Source organism: Astatotilapia calliptera, chromosome 16 (assembly GCF_900246225.1).
Source record: "Astatotilapia calliptera chromosome 16, fAstCal1.2, whole genome shotgun sequence".
NCBI classification, from domain to species: Eukaryota; Metazoa; Chordata; class Actinopteri; order Cichliformes; family Cichlidae; genus Astatotilapia; species Astatotilapia calliptera.
In genome coordinates this window covers 22563255-22587587 of record NC_039317.1, presented here as the reverse complement: position 1 = coordinate 22587587, position 24333 = coordinate 22563255, and the positions used below count along the sequence as shown (strand labels likewise).

The window sequence follows — 24333 nt, the reverse complement described above, 5'->3', positions numbered from 1 at the left end:
TGTTTCATTTTCTGTTAAACTAAAGTATAAATCAGTTATTTTACACTTTTACTTTAAATCTCCAGGGATAATACCTGTACCTAGTCTACTTTTGTGCTTACATTTGACTTATGCTGTGTATACAATTGGACTACAGTGCTGTCTACTCATTTCAGGAATAGATTCATACTCCAGATCAGGTAGTCTGTCATCAGTGACAGTAGGTCAATGGAACATTTCCTTGAAATATTGACTTTGAGGCTGTATCACTGACCCCAATCTGTAAATCCAGACTCTGTTTGATTCATATATACAGCTCCCAAGCTTTTTATCTTTTAAATGCTGGTAAATAATGCTTGCCACTTGGATAAAGGAAAGAAATAATTTCATCAACAACTTTTAATAACAAAATTTCAAGAGTTTTTGTTTTTTGTTTTTTTAAATACAGCATTATAACCAGCAATAACTGTTAATTACGTCAAAAAGCAAACAAAGAAAAACAGTTATGTTAAAATGGCTATGTCCATGTTTTCTAATATAACCTCTTTCCCTCCCTTTTTATTTTTTTATTTTTTTTTATTTGTGTGCAACACAACTTTGTTTCCTCACTTTTTTTGCATCAATTAGTGTCAAATCTTCTATTGTAAAGTTCAATCATACTGTATATAAGTCAGATTCTCAGACTTGTGAAAAAACAATCTATATCTATCCATCTATCTCTAGACAGATTTGTACTTTATTTTTACATTGTAAGTATGGACCATTAAAATTAGCAACATTATTGTTTTATTATTCTGTATATGACTCACTATGTCCACTAAATCTGCATAGATTAAACAACAACAACAACAACAACAACAACAACAACAAGACATACATACACATTATGGACATACTTATGGGTAAGTTGTTTAGTGCAAACATAATTATTTAACAAATTTAGACCAATAGTTCAGGGTCTGGTACAGGGAGGAGGCTGAAGGCAGTGATGCAATTGATGACCCAGGTGGTGGGAGCTGACCACACCTTGCCTCGTCTCACTACTGACGGCTTGTGAGGGGCTTGAGGGTCATAGATGATGTAATGTGTGCAAAGGGCCTGGTCGGACCCTGGCAGGGCATGATAGGCTGTGGCATTCACAGTTTGAGTCACATCACTGTCTGGCTTGGGTTGCCGGTTCAGTAGCTGAGCTCCTCCCTCCCGGAGTAGTTTTGTGAGCTCATCTTTGGTAGGCGTCTTGAAAGAGCCAAGAAGGAAGAAGAAACATCCATCGAACAGTGGTGGAAGCTGTGAAATACGACGGGAACAGACATTAGTGAAAACTTTGAAGACCGCCTCATCCCTTGAAGAGTCAAAGGCTCGTCCAAACTAAAACTGTCTTGCTGAGAAAACGTCTCTATTATCATCCTTCATTAAAAATTGAAAACAAACGAGCTTAGTGGCAGAATGAGTAAAGTCTTCTCTTTTGTTTATGGTGAAGATAAATGGTAAATAATTGTCTTTGCTACTAAATCTAGGCAAGCGCCTGTGTGGATGCTTTGTGTTCTTTGCTGCAGCGCCAGAAGACATTTTTATAAGCACTGTTCTCCAGACAAGCTCTGAACCACTTGGCATTACGGTTTAAAGCAGCAGTGAATTAGGCCACTGGAGACTGTTCTATTCACAGCATCAAGGAACTCAGCTGTTTCGCGTTGTAAATTAGCACTCTCAGGTCTTTAGAGTAGAAAGATTACTTTATTATACGTTGGCAGGGCTTTACTTTTGCTTCTGCATGTCCTTTATTTAGGATTTTGATTGATGGTTTTTACCGTTTTTCAAGAATGAACATTTATTTTGCATCAGAGGGGGGAAAAGAAAAAAGAAAAGAGTTATAAAAGAGTGGGGGAACATGTGTCTCCTTGTGGTTATGACCAGAACATGCTGAAAATACCTTGAGAATTCCTCAAGGTAACAGGTAAACACTTTATCAGGTACATACACAGTGCATAGAATTTTGTTTTTGCACAAATGAATCTGAACAAAGCAGACTAAAGCACCTTTAGAAGCAAATGCAGCTTCTAAAGAGTCTTTTGCCAGTATTAGCTTTGACAATGCAGTGCCCCCATTCTCTAAAAACAGCACAAGCTCCATCGGGTTTCATGCTGATTGGTTGGGGAAAGCTATTTTCAAGCCCTGCCAAAATATCTTCTTTAAACTGAGGTCATGACAGACTTGGCCACTGTAAGTCATTCATGTTGTGTTAGAAACAATGTCAGTGTAATTTTGGCTTTGTGGTAAGCTGCTGTCTTTCAGAAACGGTTGGCTGCAAAATCAAACATGTGGGTGAGAGAACAAAAAATTTTGAATACTTAGCTTAATTAAGACTAATTTGAATTGAAGAGATTAAAAATTTAATTATATTTATATTGATTTGTGTCTAAAATAAGCAAATATGTTATGATTCATGACAGAAAACAGATTTATACAAAAAAAAAAAAAAAATCAACTATCACCATATGCCACTGCCTGGAAAAACAAATTTTTCCCAAGGAGAGAGAGCTTAAACAACGCGTATTCATCAATTTCATATCTTTGTTTTTGTGCTTCTCGCTTACCAAGCTGCATCTGTTGATGCGACTTCGCTGGGGGCCTTCTCCTGCTTCATGCTCAGCTTCAGGCACCCACTTCCCCGCCTGGAGACATGCCTCCACCCCTGGCATCAAAGAGAGAGAACAAAGAAAATTAAAGCTACAGCTAATTATGTTGACTTTGAGGGAATGTGACAAGGCTGTGTTGCACACCAAGGATGACAGTCTGTTTTATCACAAGTTGGAAGATTTCATGTATTGGCATAGCTGCCGTTGTTGACAGAGAAAGATGCCCACAGCATGATGGAGTTAATGATGCAACCCCCGTTTAAAGTATTAAGCAGAATTCGAGCGTCATCTCTTTCTGTCTCTTGAGGTTTTACGGAGTCAAAATAAAACCGTGTGACAGTCAGCATCCAGGCATTTTTTGTGTTAGAGATATAGCTTTTGTTAAAAATCCTTAGGAAGAAAATCTTAAAAAGGCAGAAAACTTTTTAAAAGTAAAGGCAGATAAAGGGGGAGGGAAAAAACACAAAACATGCACATTTTAATGACCCCTCACTGTCACAGATAAAAATGCTTCTGAAGATGTCACAGATCAAACTGCTGCTGTTCTCAGTAAGTGTTCTATTACTGAGCATTATTTTTGGGATATATTAAAAGAAACCCCAAATCCACAGTTTATAAGTGGCATATCTAAACATTAAAGCTAGATTAGGTTGGAAATATGACACTTTGCTGTGGCGGGGTGGGAAGATAGGAAATACACCTGAGCATACGCATTGGCTCGAATAACGTTTTTCATTACAAACACACTGAGTTTTCTCATTACGCTTCTAACTGTTAGAGATGCAAACTATTCCACAGACACATTTGCAAGGTATATACGCAACACTTTGCCTCAAGTTCTCTCTTACAAACATTCCACCTTCCAAATATGTGAGTAAGATGACAGGAACAGATCAGTGTGTGTACACCGTGACAGCACCATTAGAAGGGGTGAGGAGTAGTAACATTTCTTCACCCCCCTTAATTACAGACTTCTTTCAGGAGGACCCCGCTAAAGAGTTGGGCAGAAATACAGGGGTTAATCTCTCTCTGGACGATAGCACTTAGTTTCTTAGAGTCATTAGCATATTTGTTAATCATACTCCGAAAGAGAGCATAAAACATCTCAATCCCCATCCTTACTGAGTGAGCAGTAAGATGAACCAGCCCTCTTGACTAACCGTGAGACCAAACTGTTACTGCGATCTCATTATAAAGACAAAAGCTGACGAAAACTTGTCCTCTTATAATGAGACAAGAAGAATTGTATTGGCATTTCGAATGGATAAGAAGTTCTAAAGGCCAATACAGACGCTTTAGGAGTGAGACAGGATACAACATTGCACTCATGGTCATTATACCAAAAGTCAGTATGAAGCCATACTAATCAAAATTGAAAATTTCTCCTCTTCAGAAACACCTCCACATCTGACATCAACTCCTAGGAAAAAATAGCACAAGTCCTGAATTTCCTCCATTGTTATGTAATTTATCGTTATGATGAACACCAGTACCTACAGAAATGCTCTTGTGGCCTATGCTAGTTTTGTGCACCTATCTAACTTCTGTAAAAGTTCTTGTGATCAAAGAATGACCTGCCAACCAGTCTTTCTTGAGAACAGACTGTAAGCAACCAGACTTTGTAGGCTTTTATTGACACTAACAGGCAACTCTGCATCCTACACTTCCAATCTCATATCTTTAAGTAGAAAAGCTGACCCCAAGAAGTTTTCTGAGACCTGCAATGAGAGTTGTACTTTTTTCAGGCTGCACTGATTGCTTAGAGCATTCAGTAACGTTAAGAAAAGTAAAACTGCATGTGCTTTATTAGTTTAGCTTTTCTGTGTAAATGCAGTCACTTATGTATAGGTGAACTCTTAGTCTTCCTATGACTAGGGACTGTGCATTGAAATGTCTTCATTAAATATGCAATGGAAAAATGTTATAATGTTAATGTTTAAACACATAAGATGAAAAAACAAAAACAATAAGTGGACATTTTCTAGCTATAGGTTGCCAGACACAGCTGGTAGATGCAAGATTTAAAAAAAGGTTTACAAGCGAGCTAATTGAGATTAGATTGAGGTAAATAATAGTCTCATTTTACTCTAGCAAAAACATTAGTGTGTTTCCCCCATGCTGGTCAAAACCATTTCAACTGTTCTGAACATGTCTTTTAGTTTTAAGTGAAACCCTAATAAAAGGCTTTTAGTTGGAATATAACCTTGTTAGGCACACAGAGACTGTGCATTTCAATCAAAATGCAATGCACTGAAACAAGTCTGATAAAGAAGTAAGCCGGGGCTCGGCTTAGCGGACAGGTATGGCATACAAAGTCAGGTGACAGTGAAAATGCAGCTCCTTGTGTGTGTTCACATACACAAGGAAAAGAAACAGATAGGATGCCACAGTGACTGTCACAAGGGAGACAAGAAGTGTCAAGTGCTCAGCCCGCGTGGAGAAAAGAAAAGGGGAGGGGGGGATAAATATGGTCCAAACACACAAAATGTTACAGTGACACAACTACACACATTCAACGTTGAACTGGCTTACTGGCAGAGACAGAAACAGGAATGCACGGCACTGTACTGTAACACTCACACATTCCCACACATACAACAGTCAAGGGCATGCCAAGGTGCCAGAAAACTCTTTGACTGCAAGTCTCTTTCTGCTTCCTGTGAAGCTGATTGTCTCTGAACATATGCTTGCTGACTTGGTCCAAGGATACCAGAGAGACTAGCCAAGATTAGGAAATTTTTTGCAAGGTATTTATCTTGGTAAAAAGGCAAAAGAGTTGACCAACTTTTTATCACTAGTCATATTTGGCCTTGTGATATTGATTCCCACCTACTTCACTTGGCCGTCAGACATAAGGAGTTGTGTGCACACAGAGCAACAGGCACAAACAATCTGATATGAAAACTGCTTGTTGCTAAATGTTCTTTAAATCTTCCCATAGAGACCGGATGTTGTGCATGAAAAAAAATCCTGTATATTTTATTTGGACTTTTCCCAAAAACCCACAAAACAGAATAATTCACTTAAAAGGTTCCAAAATGAGAGAAATTAACACCATAATATTGTAGCACCAAGTAACACATCAGCAATTTTAATGGTTTACATGTCCCTTAATGTAGCCGCATAAAAATATTATCTAAAACAGTCCTATGGAAAATCACAAACAGCCCACTGTTTGAAACAAAGACGGCTGTTAAAATGTTCTGTGGGACTGAGCAGGAGGCTAATCTGTTATCTCAAATTGTTTTGTTTTGTTTTTTTCTCTGTAGAAGCATCTGGGAAGTCTTCCTTGGAAATGTTAAGAAAGGGCAGGCAATTAAAAAAAAATACTCAGCAGGTGACTAGATGAATCATGCTTGTAGCAGTGACCTTACTGCTGCAGGCTTATAGGTTAAAGCCGATTAGAATGGATTCCCTTGCAATCAGCAACCTCAGTATTTCTGCTGTCTTGTAAGGTAAGCAGAGGCCGTGCTACCAACATTTGTGCTGTACTTTTGGGAGATAAATGACTAAGCTGAGCAACTACAAGAAACATAACTTCTATGTAAATGGAAATACTGTTTCTATATCTAGAAACTCTCTGAAAGACTTTAATGACTTTTCTGTGACAAATGTATATATATATATATTTATCAGGTACGGTATAGAAATATTTACATGTAATTTTGCCACTCAGCACAAATAGCCATCTGGCACTTACTTCTGGATGAAAGGTATTTAAGTATATTGCAAACAAAACTTACAATGTACAAATGTAACGGTGCAGCATGTGAGGAAACACGTGATAGTAGCAAATTAAAGTTCTTTCTATTTTTGGGCAAGAAGCCCAGTCAATACTGAACTTTATTCAAAGCAATATATAACAGGACAGATTTAGTAACTGTAATTACATTGCTTTTGCTAAATTATAATGATACTACTCTAAATGTCCAAGACTTTTCAACATATTAAATTTTAATGCTATTAGAGCTGTCGGAGCTAGAAGATCACAGAACAATTTATTCATTTATGTTTTATACAGAGTCATGACATCAGTAAATCTAAAAATATTTAATTCACAATTCTGGATACATTTTCCAACAGTGACACTTACACATTAAATGAATTAATGTGAATTAAGGAATTAAAGACTGTTAAAGTTTACAGCCTTCTCTGTACTTACATTTGTATCTAACAATCCAGCAGCCAGCAAGAAGACCCATGAGGGTGGAGTAGGTGGTGGGCATTTGCCCTTCCGGTACCACAATGTGACTCACTGGAAAAAGAAAACAGACACACACCAGTCCATACAGGTCCACATTTTGCCTGTGACACAAATTTTGGTAATTTTGCACCAATGTATCTGAAAGGATGCAGTCAGTGTGTCGTTTAATTCGGGGGCTTTGCAATAGTGAAATTCTAAATGTTTGTCAATTCGGCCTTTCATACATGTTTATATATCCATTATGTCCATGACATAACACAGCTTCCACCATGTTTGACAGATAACACATTACGCTTCAGATCACAAGCTCTCATTTTCTCTCTCCATACTTTACTCTTCCAATCAATTTAGAACAAGATTATGTTGGTTTTATCTGTGCAGTGAATCTCACTCTCTGCATGGTCCGGTTATTTTTTAAGGTACAAGGTTCTTTATTCGTCAAATGCATAGTTATACAAGTATAACACACAGTGAAATGTAACCTGACACACTCCTCGAGGGGGTGAGAGAGAGAAAGAACATTATCTATTATATACACATTAGGTGAATGTGCAGTAGTAGCATTGTATGCTGCACCACAGCTTTTGTTTGTGCCAAATTCTAAGCTGACCATTCTGTTTTTGCATATTGGTCCATTGGTAAAAAAAAAACAACAACAAAAAAAAAAACAACAACAAACAAACAAAAAACACTTTAATAATCCAATCCCTGTCTATAATAGGTCTAAAAAATAAAAAATAAAAAATAAGCGAATATTTTTGACGGATTTTTTGACACATCTAAAGAGACAAACAAAATATAACTACAGAGAGTTTATCTTAAAAAGTATAGTGTTTTTCATCTCAGCTCAAGTTTATCTCTAAACTTTTTGTTTTTTTGCTTTTTTGACACATTTATTATGTCAGTTTTCATGAGTTCAGCACTACCTTTAAGGGAAAAAATATCTGAAAATGTGAACAATTATTAACATCTGTCCCCTCTCCACTTTCTTTTTGACAGTGTGTTTTTCCACTTTGCCTTCCAGCATTTCCTACCCAAACAGTATTATAGATTATACAATAAATTTTATACTACATGTAGGCATGTTATGCATTTTATGAGACAGAGCCATTTACATGTGAATCTTTTATGAAATCATTTGTAAAAGGGTAAACCAATGTAATTATGCATTAAAGGAAAAAAAATCTGTGATTTTGATTTAGCAACGCAAACCCAACTGGATGAAATAGTTTTTATTCCAGGTTAGTCACTGCCCAACACTTCCCTAATGTCCCTTACTTTGAGTGGGTGAAAAGTAAGCTTACTGAAAACCTGTCAAACACTTCATGGCAACACAATAGGCCAAGTGTTAGTTTATTAGGGGTGGGGGAAAAAAATCGATACTGTGTAGTATCGTGATATTTTGTTTGCTAATAATGTATCGATACAGGGACAGCAGAAATCGATATTTTGTTACAAACAATTTTTTCGTGGACTGGAACATGCTCTGACTTCAGAGCATGTTGATCAGCTCCTTTTTCTGAGCAAGAATGCTGACATTCCTTCACTGTCCAAATGTGTTTAACTTTTTTTTTGACAGCAATAAACATGACAGTTTACTTATTTTAATTTAAGACATATTTTATTTTTATTAAGTTTAAAACTTTTTTTATTTAATGTAAAATTATATTTTGTTTTAATTTACTTTCAAATTCTTCAGTTGCTGAATGGGCTGCATAGTTTTCATAAATTGCATAGTTCAGAATAGCTATAATTGTACCAGATGGTTGCATTCAGTTAAATTGGACTAGACTGTAATACAAACCGTTCAGTTTGTCAACAATAAAACTGACTGAAATGAGAGACTGAGTGTGAGACTTTGATATTAGATAAAATGAATATTGATAAAGTTTACTTTTATGTACAGAATCTGAATATCGCAAAATATTGTAAAAAATTGCAATAATATCGTATGGTGCGTTAAGTATTGTGATAATATCGTATCGTGAGTTGTATGGTGATTCCCACCTCTATAGTTTATTGTGTAAAAGAAAGGGACACATAATTATGGTTAATTAAAAATTAAATACAAGCTTATTGCCTCTTCAATCAACAATTAAGCACAGTTGAAAAATTCAAAATGAACATAATTATATCTCCAGGGTGAAACCTTTTTACATTGTGCATTGACCATGAATTTGGTGGATTTGCAGGCTTCAGTTCAAAATGTGAGAAATGTTCATTGGAAGCTCCTACTCTCAGCCCTCAGGCCAGATGAGGGAGAATCGTGAGACACACTTGTGTTTTTCATTAGTGAGTATTCATCACTCTGACAGTACCTCCAAACATTTTATGAGGAATGATTTCAATTACTTTTGTTCTCTTGTGTTCTTTCAGCTATAAACTATGCAGCAGTGAAGGAGCTGCTGTATCACAATGATGTATACAGCTCTAAAAGTGTTTGTTAGTTACTGTTGAACCTTCACGAGTGATAATGCTCAAGCACCTGACGTTGGCTTTTACAATAAAATGGATTTGTGTTAGACAGTAAAGCCTATGAAGCTTGGCTCAGTAGCAAAAGGACCATTTGGGATTGTGAACCATCTCTAAGGTTGATGAAGTAGCCGCATTATGTAATCTTTAGTAAATGTTTGGATGAGGCCAAGAGACAACCTTTTAGTTACTGAATAACTCAGGAGGTTCAGCCTGGAATTTATCCTTCAGATATATATTTTGACTGCACGTAGAAGTGCTTGGCAGTTAAACAAGCTTCTGTACAAGCAGTTCGCTGGCAGTTGCATTTAATTCATGATGCTGTTAAGAGCCCATCACCAATAACGCTGAAAGCAGTCATGCAGCTAGTATTGTAAGGGGCTTGGACTGGAACGTTGATCCCCTGGAGTACAAACAAACAATACCTGAGCCAGAAAATGTGTCAGCCATCCTCCCTCCCAGTAGCTGTCCCAGTTTGACCAGTTGATGCCGTTCAGCTGGCGAGAGCTTGCTGGACAAAAGCACTATGGTTTGTTCCCTCCTCACACAGTCATTTACCTACAACAAGCAGAAATTTAGAGGTTTTGAGGCTTTTAATGCAAGAATATGTATTATGGTTCACTAAATCTAATCTGAAAATGAAAACCAACTGTAGGAAAAAGTTAAGTTTCCAGAAAAAAAAGACTGGAAATATCTCTGCCTTTAGTATCTGTTAATTTTGTTCAATTAATCAACACAGCCAGCTTCAGGAGGCACTGGTCATTGCCATGTTCCATTTTTGTATTGTTCTGAACTTCTTAAATCTTGACCCTGACAATCACCAACCATTACATAATACAGACAAATTTCAACTAACACTGATAAAAACTAAACTGAAATGAGAAAACCACTGTGGAAACTAACTGAAATGAAGATGAATCAAAAACATTCTAAGCAATATGAGTAAACATAGTCATTATAATAACTCGGCTCCAGAGTTGATCATTTCAAGGCAAAAAGGGCTATTCACATCATGGCGACATACCACGGAGAGACTGGCTGAGGGGCTATGAGATATACGAGCATTTGCATATTGAGTTCCTTCTGAGGCTTCTTGGAAAATCTCCAGCATCTCCAGACTCGCTGCATAATCTGCAGGCCGCTTTCCATACAGATTTCTATGAAGAGGAACAAAGATAAAAGGTGTAAGTATCTAACAATATGCACACACTTATATATTTATTCACTTGCAGTGCTGCAGACCATCTGGTGACCACCAGGAAGGTCAGACACATTAACACTGAAAAATATGTCAACACACAAAATCTAAATCCCAGGAAACACCACCAACAACAAGATATTTTGCTGTGTAATCCTGCATCTCTTGTGGGTTATTTAGTCATGATGGATCAGTGCAAGCATTAAATAGACCGTTGTTTTTCACAGGAACATTGCTCGGGATCCAAGGAAGTGAAGTGCTGAGTCTGAAGTCATTTGGATGAGTGGGTCAGCTTGCACTTTAATCAGTCATGTTGTTTGTATAAGCTCATCTTGAGTAAGCTGTAAGTCATGATATACCTTTACAGTCACATTTTGAATGAGCAATGCACTAGTAAATTTCCATTAGGAAACAAAAAACAGCCCAAGAATATATATTACATGCAATATTGTAAACACATATTATTATAAAAATGATTCAGACTCAGCTGGCTGCACTTCCTTAGCCAGGAGCTCTAGAGTCTTGGGAACCTGCTCTGAAGGCTCCATCCACAGTGTCGTACCTTTGAAAGGATCCTTTTAATACTTGTTTTAGTTTAAGTTTTTAAGGAGATCATGTTTTCAAATCAGATCATCGCCCCATTTCATCATTTAGTCCCAATCTGTGCAAATTCAGTTTCAAATATTTGCTAAAAAAAAAAAAAAAAAAAAAAAAAAATTGGCAATGCCACATCCTGCTTGCTCTGTGAACTCTGTGCAACAGTGTGTGTCAATCACTCGCTAGTGCGTAACAGTTCGATATAAGGTTAAGCTGAAGTCTGTCCTATACTTCAAGCATAGGTCACATCATGACACTCACTAAATGCAAAGCAATTAATATCAAAAGGCTGCATACTGAATGTGTTTTAATTTTGATACATGGTAACCTTCTAGAACAGCGTGTCTAATGGAGGCTTTGCATCTCAAAAAGCACTATTATGTGCAGAGACTCAAAGACGATGAAACAGCCTCCCTTGGTTACAAAGCGGACAGCTTTAAAGTATGCGTCTTTACGTTTGAGGAAATCTGCATGAAACAAGACTTGGGTCACCTTGATGAAAAGGGGGGCGGAGAAAGGAATCACGAAAGGCACAGGAGGAGGAAAGGAGACAAAGAAGAACCAAGCCCAGCAGGTCGTCTCTAAAAGATTAGGCGTCAGCAAAGATAACACCTGGGGGACAATTAATAGGTCCACTGGTCCATAAAATATTTCATTTGGATTCATACCCCCAGCTCCATATGCACACAAATACAAACAAACATAAAATGTCCCTGACACTTAAACATACGCACACACACAAGCTGGTTTAAGCAGCAGCACGTGAGAAGAATATCTACAAATAAAACAAAAAGTAGAGAAGGAGGTAAAGTCACAAATACTCTTCCACAGGCCTCTGCTCAAGCACACAAGTGGGTGGAAGGTGAGGGTGGTTCTAGTAGGCGTCCACTATACCTGTGACTATATTAGATAGTCACAGGTATAGTGGTAGGTTATCCTAGAAAGTTTTAAGTTATAGTGGATCTTTTTGACCACAGCAAGCAGATTTCAGTTATGCGCTCATTACATAAAATGTGTTGCATGCTACAAATGGTTCATCCCTGACATTCTGAGCCTTTCTACCAAATACATTTTTCATTCCTAACTCCACTTTGTTAAAACAACACAAACACTGATAAAAGCTTTTTAACCCATTTACTTCTTGATATAAACCTTAAAAGACTGTTGCCTTACTTGGTATCTACAGTTTCTATACAGTTTAAACCATTTCTGCCCAAAATCACATTAGCAGCAAGTATGAAGAGTGAAATGAAGAGGCAGTATTTTTTCTTCAAATCAAAGACAATTAGTTAAATTTCCATCTTTTGAAATTTGTTCTGATCACCTTACAGCCAACACTGCTATGTTAGACTTCCCAAACACTTTCACTTAACTTTTTAAAAGTACCGCACTGTGATTTTATTTTATTTTTTGCAAATGCCCTTCATTAACACCAAACCATAATCACAAATAATGTTGAGTACAGCTTTAAGAGTTCTTTTGATGCTTTTAGCTACACCCTTCTTCAAACTGCTAACAATATTTCAAACTTTGTGACTGCACAAAAACGATAGTCCAGTGCATAAAAGCCAAAACAGGATCGGAGCAATGCACTTTGTTATGACAAGAGAATGCAACTGAAAAGACGGTATGCATTATGGAGTACATTTCAAAGAGCAAGAAAATGACATCCATTAACTGGAAGTTGTCATATCAAAGGTGCCCTCTGAGGTCTTCTTGTAAACAAGCAAAGCTTCTTTTCACACTTAGGTCAACTCACCAAAACAGACTGTCTCCTTGAGGGCTAACAAAAATGATGAATTACCTTCCATTCCATTAAAACGGCTGAAAAGCTATTTTTGGAACACTGTGACCTGCATTCTTTACATTGTTTGCCATCTTCCTGACTTTTCTGATTGGTGTATTACTGTAGTCCTTAATGTTTTATAACCACCAGTTTTTGGCTTGCCGATACTATCATCATCATACTTGTGCACCTGCATCATAATTTCAGTGCAAAATATCTAAACAACATCCCTAGAGTTATGATTAATTTTAATTAACTTTAATTTAGCTATATTAAAATCACTAAAATCTGTATAAAACCAAAAAAAGTCAGTATATAAACTGTATGGATACATACATACATACATACACACACACACATACATATATATACTATGTCCTATACTAGTAAGTGTAAAGAGTGACAAAGAGTGATGTAATGACCAATTACTAGCATTTGATGAATGTCATTGCGAGTTTGTCGTACCCCTGTGTATTTAATTATACCCAATGGCATGTTAGTACAAGGCTTCCAGGTGATGTTAATTAATGTCTGTATGGATTCAGTGCTTCCGGCTTAATGTGGTCATTACGACTTAGTCAATTTAAATATATCGGGTACCTTGTTGCCCATGTCTCATTAGTACAAATTTATTTTCACACTGCATTGACCTAAACATAAACAGTGAAATCTAAAAGCTTATTGTATGCTAAGCAAAATTCTTCAGGCCTCCTCTTAAGTTTACAGATGTCCTGCCCTGGTATACATTTAGAAGCTCATACTTTAAAGCGGTCTCAGAAAATACATGTTGTGACAAAGCAGATATCGCTTAAATATATTAAAAGGTACTCAATTGATAGTTTGTCTCTTTTAAGACTTCCTTCAGTATTTCAGACTTCAGTCAGATTAATCAAAAGTTGAGCTAGATATAAAGTGGACTCTGGCACCAAGTGATTTATAGAACTGTGACTAAACAACAACAAAATGCAGCTGAATCATTCAAGCTCTACTTGCACACAAACATCAACGGAGGAAAAACGAAGATCTGTGCCTCTAAACCCCGAGCTGTGTGCCAGTCAGTCCATTAGGGACTGCACTGGCAGATGTCTTAGCTTGTGTCCTCTGTGCATGTGTGTGATTCTGCATGGTAAGGAAGAGAAGCTAGGACAGGAACTATATTGATCTCGGATCCTGAATAGGAATGAATATTGATAAGTTTCTGGATGCCAATGCCCACATGGCTTCATGGATTCACTTATCGTCTAATGTAGGCCTGCATTATTATTTCACACTGAAGTGCCTATTTTATTACATTGCAATACAGAGATCAGACCAGTAGAACGAAGGCTTGCATTTTCTCTGTCCGAGAAGTCCGAACATCTTGAGGTTGTAAACTATTATATTAATTTAAAAAAAAAAAACCAACTCTTAAATAAAACCTTTCAACTTACAGTCTTTATTTAAAGAACCAATCAGGGATCACAGAAACTCTCGTACTAAAGTTAATGACATGTAGATTAACAGTGACTCAGAGTTTCTTTCTTAGTCTTGCTTGATCTTACAGCTGCCTACGACGCTGGTAATCGTGACATTTTAATTCTGGCTTTATGATTCAGTTGGTTACTCAGAGGCCTTCCAGGTAAGAGGAAAATTGACCATATTACCCCAGTACTGAATTCACTTCACTGGCTCACAGTACAATAAAGGAATACTCTTAAAATCCTTTTATTAGTTCACAAAGCTTTCGACGGTTTGCCCCCCAGCACATCTGTGAATGGCTCACTGTTTATAACCCAATCACACCTCTCCGGTCATCAGGTGCAGATCTTTTAAATGTTCCTAGAATTACAGTCAAGTATGCTGAGGGTGCTTTCAGTTATTGTGGTAACCTGCTTGTTGACCTGAAAACAATTACATCTGTACTGACATTCAAAAAAATAAACCTAAAACCTCACAGAATATCCCTGCCCGTTTTCCTTGCAGACAAGTAATAAGGCAAAAAAGAACAAATGTAAATCAAAGTTATGAAACAAACACAACTAAAGACAAAAACAAACAAAGTATGATAGGTATTCATTGATTATAAGACTGTAAAAGAGCTGATCATCTGATCAAAGTACCAAGTCTGATTAATTAGTCATCATAAGGATTAGTCAGTTCCCGTCCTCATTATTGACAATGTACTTCCACAAGCCGGACGAGCTCATATGGCATCAACTGATTAACAAACAATCAGCACTGAATTTTACATCTGTCCACCTATGTACTATGTAACTCCCAAAAAGCTGAATGTCTTGTATGATGACTGAGAAACAAGTCTTTGAAAATTTATTGAAGAAGTGGGGGAGAAAAAAAAAAAAGCAGCAGTGGTCCAGTAGGACAGAAACACCACTATGATGTAATGCCAGGAAACACAATAGGCATGCAGTAAATATTAACTTGGTGTAAATGTTCTGTTTCTTTTTAGATTTATGCTTCAGTTGTGTGTGTGTGTGTGTGTGTGTGTGTGTGTGTGTGTGTGTGTGTGTGTGTGTGTGTGTGTGTGTGTGTGTGTGTCCAATAAGAGATCATATCATCAAAAGATAACGTCTCTTTCCAGGAACACTATATAGCTGTGATTTAATTTGTCAAAGGCATTGATTCTCTAACTTTTTTCTTTATCCATTCACACACACACAAAAAAAAAAAGCATATCGAAAAGAATATTTGCCTAAATTGTTTTAGTCATCATCAACAATTAAATTAGGACTGTAGTTCACTTTTAGCAAAATGAATGTCATCACAAGCGCTTGAGCAAGCTACACTGCTCAAAAAGTTTTTTACGCTTAAAAAAAAAAAGACTTGATTGTCACAGTTTAACACAAAGTTAGTTCAACTTCTTCTGTCCAGTTAGGATGCATTAATCATATGATCGGCTTTGGTGCAAATGAACACAACAAGGGATGCACAGGAGAGGCGAGAAGGGAAAAAAGGAATGATTTTGCAGGTTGTGGCATAAATCATTGCTCTTCTCTTATCCCTCCTGACTGACTTTTCTCTAGTTTTGCTTTTTGCTAGTGTTCTTTCACTAGTGGTAGCATTAGATGGTACCTGCAGCCCATTCATGTTGCACAGGAACTCTACCTGCTTCAAGATGGCACATCCACATGAGCCATCCCAAGAAGGTCTGCTGTGTCTGCCAGCATATTCTCAAATGTATGGAGGAGATCTGGGCCATTACATGAGGAGAGCTGGAAAAGACTACTGTGAGGCACAAATCAGCAGTCATATGAGTATCTGCTCCTTTGTGCAATGAGGAAAATGAGGAGCAATGCCACAGTTCTGCAAAATAACCTCCAGCTGGCTACTTTTATACATGTTTCTGACCAAACTGTCAAAAAATAGACTGCATAAACATGGAATGAAGTGCTGACGTCCTTTAGTGGGACCTGTGCTCACAACCCAGGACCGTGCTACTCAACTGGCATTCACCAAGGATATGCCTTCCCAGAGCATTACTGATCCACTGCCAAACTGGTCATGCCAGATGATGCTACAGGCAGCAAAATATCTAAATATTCACCACTGCAATGACATCTCCACACTCTTAATGCTTCCTAACTTGATTAAGATGAATTGCTCTGAAGTTTAACCAACTTTAGGTTATACTATGGATAATTGAGTGCTCCTTTTTTAAGAGCAGTGTATTTTTTTTTATTTTAATATTAATTCAACTTAATTTTATTACATACCTTCAACAGGTAACACACACTGTGCACTGGCTCTACAATACATTAGGAGGGACCTGCCATACAGTTTCACAACTACTCTAGAGGACACTGCTGCCAATAAGAGTTTAAAAAAAAGAACTTCCATCTTGTTGTAAATGCAGTTAAAAAGTGGCCAAAATGTGTTTAAATACTAGGTTAAAAGTTTGGCTTTGAAGACAAGACTAGAAACTCTTGTTTTCATGTCAAACCTTCGGGCCACTGAAAAAGAATTCAACAAAAAATAAACAGCCCTCACAACTGTGGGGCTTTAGTTTCCACTCATTCATGGCACTTAAATAAAAGTGAGATTTTGAGCTCCACTGCTCTTCACTGGGCCTTTAGGTCAGAACTTAAAACACTGTTACGAAACACCAACGTCGCACAGAATAAAGTCAATGTAGCAATGGACACCCAAATGAAAACGCAGTATTGTGAAACACTTAAAGCAACTTACAATACGTTCTGTGAGGCGCCAAGCTGCAATAGTAGCTTTACAATAGATGAATGTCCATTCCTGACAGCATCGTGTAGTGGGGAGTCGTTCTCATACCCAGGCGTGTTCAAGAGGGCTCCCATTGAGACCAGTAGTTCCACAACTGCCAGATGACCCAGGTTACATGCTTCATGCTGAAACAAAGTAGTAAAGCTCAAAAGTTATACTGCTTCTTTTCGATCTGACAATATGCCTCAGATCTTACAGTGTAATAAAGCATTTTTTAAAACTGATACGAAATAAGTTTTGCTGAGTAATAACATCTGGGAAGTATGCATAAATATGTCCTGCCCCAGTTTTCTGCTTTCTAAAATTAAGAAGATGGGTGCCTTAATGTTCGTCTGTTTTTAAGTCTTCGCCTTTGCAAAGGATTAATTTGACAAAGTTAAAGTTCAGCCTGAGAATTTCACCAGAAATGCAATTAAGACACACTCAAACAACTGCAGAGTGATTAAACACAGCATTATGCTTTAAATAACTTGAGCAGCTAATGCATTTATTAAGAAACTGGCTTTTTGTTCCAGTTTATTTTTATTTGGGTCAGGTAGTCTAAGCTATTAAGCCAAGGGCTGTGCAGTTATTTCTCCTCAATGACTGTAAAAATGATTTGCCACCTGAATGAGCAAATATTAAGAAGAATATGCCTCATCTATCATCATTTTAATCATCATCATCATCAGGGACTAGAAATGAAAACATGCCTCTTATTTGTGACAACTGTTTCATGTATTGCTGGGACACTTCCAAGTTTTTTGTAGTACTGGCCATCTGGACAAATGTTTATTTTACACCCAGTTTGGAACCAAATCCATGGATTCATAAAGTGCATGCTGAAATTGGCTTCATTTTGTTTGTTCTAAACTTCACAAATACAGAGAGAAACATGTAACAAGCTGAAATGCTCTGGCTCTACAATTGGCTAGGTTAAAAACTACAATGGTGCTAACAGAGGTTTGGAAAAACACAATGGTAATGTCATAGTGGCTGTAGCATATCAAGGCTTATAGCTACCAACCTTCCCACATATATACAAATACACACATTTGAATAGTTCTAGCATTAAGCTTACTGGTAGCAATTTGAATGATCAGCTGAGAACTGTCAAAACTCAAATTGAAAACTCAAGTTTGAGTGGAACATCTTGACATAAAGTGCTGCAATAAAGACGCAAACACACACTCAGTCTCGAGCAGCTGTCGAGGCGTTTCCAGCTTATCATGTGGCAGCAACTTGAGGTTAAACTGATAAAATAACATGCCTGTGATTGTTGCTGAGGAGGTACCACCACAAAAATAGCCCCTTGTGTCATCAGTACATATTACTTTTCAAAGAACTATATTCCTCTATCTTGAAGGATGAAAAAGTCAACCCTGGTAGAGGAACTAATGCAATATTGGCAGCAACAAAAGGTCTGCCACCCTGCCATTTGGAAGCTGGACCTATTCCTGAAGTCATGCAGGGCTTTACTTTCAAGTGTCGCATAGCTTCATCTCATATGCACACTAAAAACAAAAGAAATCTTCAGGTTAATGATATTTAAATTTCCAATTTAGTGACTGCACAATGTTTCACCAGATTTCAGAGTTTGACATAAAAAAAATAATAAAAATGAAACTTCTGCAAAAGTGCCTCCCCCCTTATTTAATCTTAATCAGAGTTTTGTTCCAGAGGCTGGTTGTTGTCATGTTTGTGACTTTTGCAACCACATTCTCCTTACACTGGGCTGGTGTTTCCTGAAAGAAACAAATCCATAGAAGCTAAAAACTTTTCTTGTATTATGTTTGATTCAATTAACAAGCTATGCTTGTGCTGTTACTAGATTACTTGTAACCTTATCAGGTCTGCTTGTTTGTGACCGCATGCCAATTTGCACTGCTCTTGGTAGACTTCCGATCATTATTATTATAATGAACTCACTGTGCTTTTGATCATAAATTTATGCACTGTTTAACATCACCATCTGAAATTTCCTCTCCTATCTGTGCTTTTCTCTGATTGCAAACTAGTGCCAATTTGCCCTGCTTAGTCAATCTGGCCCTTATTATGCCAGTCACACAAACAGTGCAGATGCTTACATTTTAAAAACAAACAGAAAATAGGGATAGCAAAAGAGGGACATTCATATAGTAGAAATATGAGTAACCAAGGAGGAAGAAATCCAAATATTTAGCTTTAATAACAATAATAATAAGTAGCAAACATTATAGAAGTAAAGTTAAAGTCTATACGAAAACCTATGTGGAAAAAGTCACTGTAGTGACGCCAATTATTTGTCATCAAAATAAGTTAAAAACAAAACAAAACACGATTGTGTGTAAACAAATGCTACATTGCTGAAGAAACAGTGTAACAACAAATGAGACTAACAAATTCATCACCTACCAGAGGTGTCCACCCCGCATTATCTTTTAGATTGGGGTCAGCCCCCTGATCCAGAAGATCCTTGACAGCCTCTACATCTCCCTGCAAAGACCAAAAGATAATAACAAACCTGGGGTCAGAACTACAGACCTGTAAATGCAAACCTTTAAACACAGCAGCTGATCTCAGTAAACCAAAGCTCTCTGGTTTATCAATCACTCAACAGTGGGCCATTGATTGCTTTGTCTGGGATCCAGGGAAGGATTACAGCTATGTTTACAAGGATTACTATCAGACAGTTTAGTCTCAATAGAGTGGAATATGGCTGCCTGATCTAATACAGCCAAATATACTCAACTCCACAGTAAGGGAGAATATTTAATTATATATCTGTAAATTTTTTTTAAAGAAGAAAAAAGAATAAACAGGAAATGCCAGGTTTGCTCCTTGCACTCACTAATTTTCATGATTTTTATTTCTGCAAAATGTCCTAACCCAAGAACAGCATTACTGAGCTAAAATGAGTGAAATTATAATTGTTTACCATTTTAATATCTCATTTTTTTTAGGAACACTGTGCACAGATTTTATTCTTGCAGTCTCCTGCAGTTATTTTCACACCTAGAATATAACAGAAAATTGAGTAAATAAAGTGAATCATGCCAACACTTTATGACCTTGATTGCAGCTAGATGAAGCAGGGTCTCTCCCTTGTGGTTCCTCTTCATAACTGCAGGGCTTCCTGGACTGGACCGTCCAACAGATGCACCATTAAAACAGGAAGATCTCCTGTAACTTTCTGTGGAGGGGCTGGCTTGAACAGAGGGGCTGTCTCTGCCCTCTTTTCTGGACTTTTTGGTGCTCTTAGGGGTAGTCAGAGATGGAGGATTTAGCACAACTGGAGAGATCGGACTCAATGATTTTCTCCCCCTTCTGCCTGGAGAAGGTCTTGGTCTTTTTGGAGTGTTGTCCAAAGTGCTGTTTCTGTCTTCGGTCCTAGATCTTTTTGAGGAATGCTCGGAAGGAGACACGTTCTTGTGATTTTTGGGGTTATCATTTGGTTTGGGTACATCTGCAGACAGCTGGTCATGCTGAAAGGCACTTTCCGGCAAGGGTTGAACAAGTTCAGTTTGGCAATTCAGTACAGTCTCGCTGCCTTGTGAGAGACTCTCTCTCACTGTGCTCCTGGCAGGACTGAGTTTATCAGTGCTCCGCTGTGCCATCTCAGGCTGAGGCCCATCAGAAGTGACAACAGGGCTTAGGAATGAAACCCTTTTACTGGACCTTCTTGCTCCATCAGCACACACCTGCTCATTTTCAGAGAGATGAGCCTCTTCTGAGATGCCCCATTGCTGGTTTATGGCTTCCAACCTTTTCTTCTTCAGATTTTGCTTCGTCTGTTTTCGTGTGGTTCTGGTGGCTCCTTGCACCGGCACATTCCTGCTGGTAGCATTTTTCTTAGTTGACCTCTTCTTCCTGTCGTTTTTTGTTTCACCGTTGCAGCTTTGAGAAGAAGAGGAGCCGGAGTCTTGGGAGGACGAGGTGAAATTGAAAACTGACAGGTCCTGGCATTGAGCAGTGAGGGTGTCTTGCTGTGCTGCAGATGTTTCTCCAGGAGACCTGTTGTCCGGTACGGTGATCTCTGCAGCCTTTTCGACTGTGCAGCGTACCTTGCGGCTGCGGGGACTGAACCAGATTTTAAAATTCTTCTTGTTGTTTTTAGGTACAGGGCCATCAGGCTGAATCTCAGCCACAGATGAGTCTACAATGAAGTATGAAAAGAAAAAAAAAACAAAGAAATATATGTGAAAACACAGTGCTAACAAAAATTATCACATGGAACTATTCAAGCTAACATCGATCTTTGAGGAACTGTTCTTAATGTATAATTTGGGGTGGTTTGATGGTGACCTTTTTTCCATGCTTTCTTTTAATTGAACTTCAGTATTAGTTGCATTTCAAGGCTGGTCGTTTAGTGTGTTACAGTGGTTACATACGAGTACATAAACATACACATATTAATGAATAAAAGGCTCAAGGTAAAATAGCAAACACTAACGCTACTGCTAATGGGATCCTAATAAAACGCAAGAAAGCAAAAGAAAAAAAAAATAGCAGAAAAAAAATCCCTCATAAACAGAAACTGCACAGCTTATTAGGTGTAGTGAAATAATAATGCTAACATATGAAAGACGTATTGGAGCACCTCGTTTGCTTTCTACATCTTTAGTTGTTTTCGTGAACACTGACAACAACGTGTAGATTTGTTCCCATATTAACTACATGGCTTTGAAAGCCCTTCTGAAATTCTTCTTCAAAGCTGAGATCTACTTGCAAAATAAACACTAACATGGATAATTGCACTGCATAATTAGTGCAATTACGTGGGTGCCAGATGGGCAATAAATATAATAAACCAAAGAAACAAGCCACTAACCCTGTCAATCACAGACCAGATTAGTGGAGAAAAATGTTTGAACATTTCAGTCAACAAGTGATAGAGGAGGGTGTGGAAGGATGAGCGTGGTGAACCGAACGAACCAAAACACATGGATTTCGAAAGATAAATTGTCAATTATGCTTCTAGCCTGCTATATTTTTATATATAGCTTCCCTCTACCTGGATTTTTAATAGGAGTGAGCAGGGACTCTAAGCCACAGAAGAGTTCTATGATGCTGCTGAGCTGCCTGTTGATTTGGATGTCCTTCACCCAGGCAGGGCTGTGACATACCACACAGCCATCTCCTGCACGTGGCCCAGCACAGGACCTGAGGAATAAATATACCCCATATTAGGAGTCCACACTACAGCTCAGTAAGAAGAATTACAGAATGGTTATTCCTTCACTTTTAAAGAACATCCAGTCATAAAAAGAAGAATAAAATTCGGGCTGTTGTTTAAGCATGCAGACATTAATTCACTCAGTAGCCACTTTCACACATCCGCTCCAGACAATTTCAGGGGAATTAGGTTGGGATACTGTCAACATTTCAACTTCCAACATGTACCACACAGAAAAAAAAATTCCTGTTTGAGATGGACTGAAACTACTTGAAATACTTTTTGTGTTAGCATGAAGGAGGGAACACATTATGCCCACTCACTAGCAATAAAGGCACCAGACTACTACCTGCATTGTTCGCACAGTGGCATAAACCATCATCGCATAGGTTTTTGTATTGGGCACCTGCCAGGTTAAAATGTGGAAAATCCAGCTGCTTTGGATATATGTGTTTTCTCCACTAACTCTAATAACTGATGTCTAAAACTTCAAGGCTACAGTGAATGTGTGAAAAGCACTATAGTATCTGAGAGGGGAGGCAAGACTATGCTCACATTGTAATCTGTGATGAAGGCAAAACATACTGCAGGTGTTAAAAATCATTTAGGTGTACCAAATGAAATTGACCCATTAGTCTTATTAGCTAAAGCTGTCTATTGGTGTCCTATTGGTGTTTAATTGGTTAGAATACACTTAAGTTCATACATTACCTGCACAGCATATGCTCACATAAACCTAAGCAAACAGGTTCCTTCATCAAATCTGAACTGGGGGGAAAAAAAGAGAACAAAACAGACAAAAAAAGAGGTTAGTTGGCCAACGGTTGTATACCCCCAAGACCCACAAATTAATTTAAAGTGGGATTAAAAAAAACGTAAGGCAAATTTGCATAAGTGCCTTTACAATAGCCTTATTAGGAATACAGGGTGCTGCAATACTTTTTGAGCCAAATGTGTAAAATCTGAACTTTACAAGACCCTGAAACCCTTAACACAAAGTGCATTACCATCATAAAAACAAAAGCACATAGTCCTGGATGTTTAGCAACTTACACTCTGGGGCAGTCCGGGACCTTGCGATATGCAAAAATAATCACCCGAACTCCATCACAGCTACAAGCACAGTCAAATACAATTTTAAGCAGCACATCACTCTCTGTTTTTACTACGCTTTGTGCTGTTGTCTCTCACTTATTCGGCGCCAGATCGCTTAGCAAAACATGCCAGAGTGTTCATTGGCAGGTGCTGCAGGCGTTATCGCCGCTATACCGTAATTTGCTGTGCCCGAGTTACAGGTTTATTATCTGTGGTTTATTGTGATGGCACTGTTTACCAGGTTATATTTTGGAAGCTTTCATCGTTGAAGTGCAGGCTGCGTGGTGTTTTCTCATTGCTGCACAGAGGTCTTCAACATTTCATGGCATTGCCGCACGTGTGTTAATTAAGGATGAATTGAAAGTGAGGTTTCAAATGAAAAGTTAACGATAATGGACAAGACTAGGGGCACGGTTAAGTTTCTTCCATGTTGCTTTGCATTTCTCTATAAGCATCAGGCCACTGTTCGACTAAACAAACATACCAAACTAACATTTACATATTTGTAAATGTTTACATATTTGTACCACTTTAAGTGTAAGACAACACTTCGTTACTTTTGCTGCTACCTAAACACATAAAAAACCCAGTTTAGCCTGACTTCCAGTACTCGTAGACGACGCAGGGTTAGCTTGCCACTCTGTACTGCACTTAACGTTTACTTACCATTTGGAACAAAGTAGCAACCGTCGGAAGTTTGCCGCCGCCTCCTTAGTCTTCTTCCAGTCCACTGTTTGCACGGAACTGTGCTCATCCATTCTTAGAATAGGAGTGTTGCTCTTTTGTTGTTGTTTTATTAATCAAACAGCAAAAACAAGTACAACTTCCTGTCTTACTTCTTACATCTCCCGCCAAATATTTACGGAAGCGAGCAAAGCGCATTGCCACAGTGGATTGGTCGACGGGCACCGGTGATGACGTAAACCCTGACGTAGGGGTTTTTGTTGTTTTTTTGAGAATCGGACGTGTGAAGTGGACAGTGAGAAATGAATACCAATAAAT

General features: G+C 38.0%; 1 protein-coding gene across 3 annotated transcripts; it reads right to left on the bottom strand.

Annotated features, from left to right (window-relative positions):
* Positions 1-620: 620 nt before the first annotated feature.
* LOC113008023 (BRCA1-associated RING domain protein 1-like) lies at positions 621-24227 on the bottom strand. Of its 3 annotated transcripts, none has more exons than XM_026145131.1 (11): positions 23998-24227; positions 22948-23004; positions 22075-22223; positions 20132-21216; positions 19476-19556; positions 17055-17227; positions 10316-10448; positions 9717-9849; positions 6778-6870; positions 2574-2671; positions 621-1266 (listed from the first exon to the last, which is right to left on the bottom strand). In XM_026145131.1, exons 1-11 carry the CDS (start codon positions 24087-24089, stop codon positions 919-921), a joined length of 2442 nt encoding a protein of 813 aa, XP_026000916.1. In that variant the 5' UTR covers positions 24090-24227; the 3' UTR covers positions 621-918. The 3 variants fall into 3 exon arrangements, with proteins under 3 accessions (XP_026000916.1, XP_026000918.1, XP_026000917.1); XM_026145133.1 differs by lacking the exon at positions 23998-24227 and adding an exon at positions 23570-23646; XM_026145132.1 differs by lacking the exon at positions 23998-24227 and adding an exon at positions 23290-23531.
* Between the last annotated feature and the right edge of the window lie 106 nt (positions 24228-24333).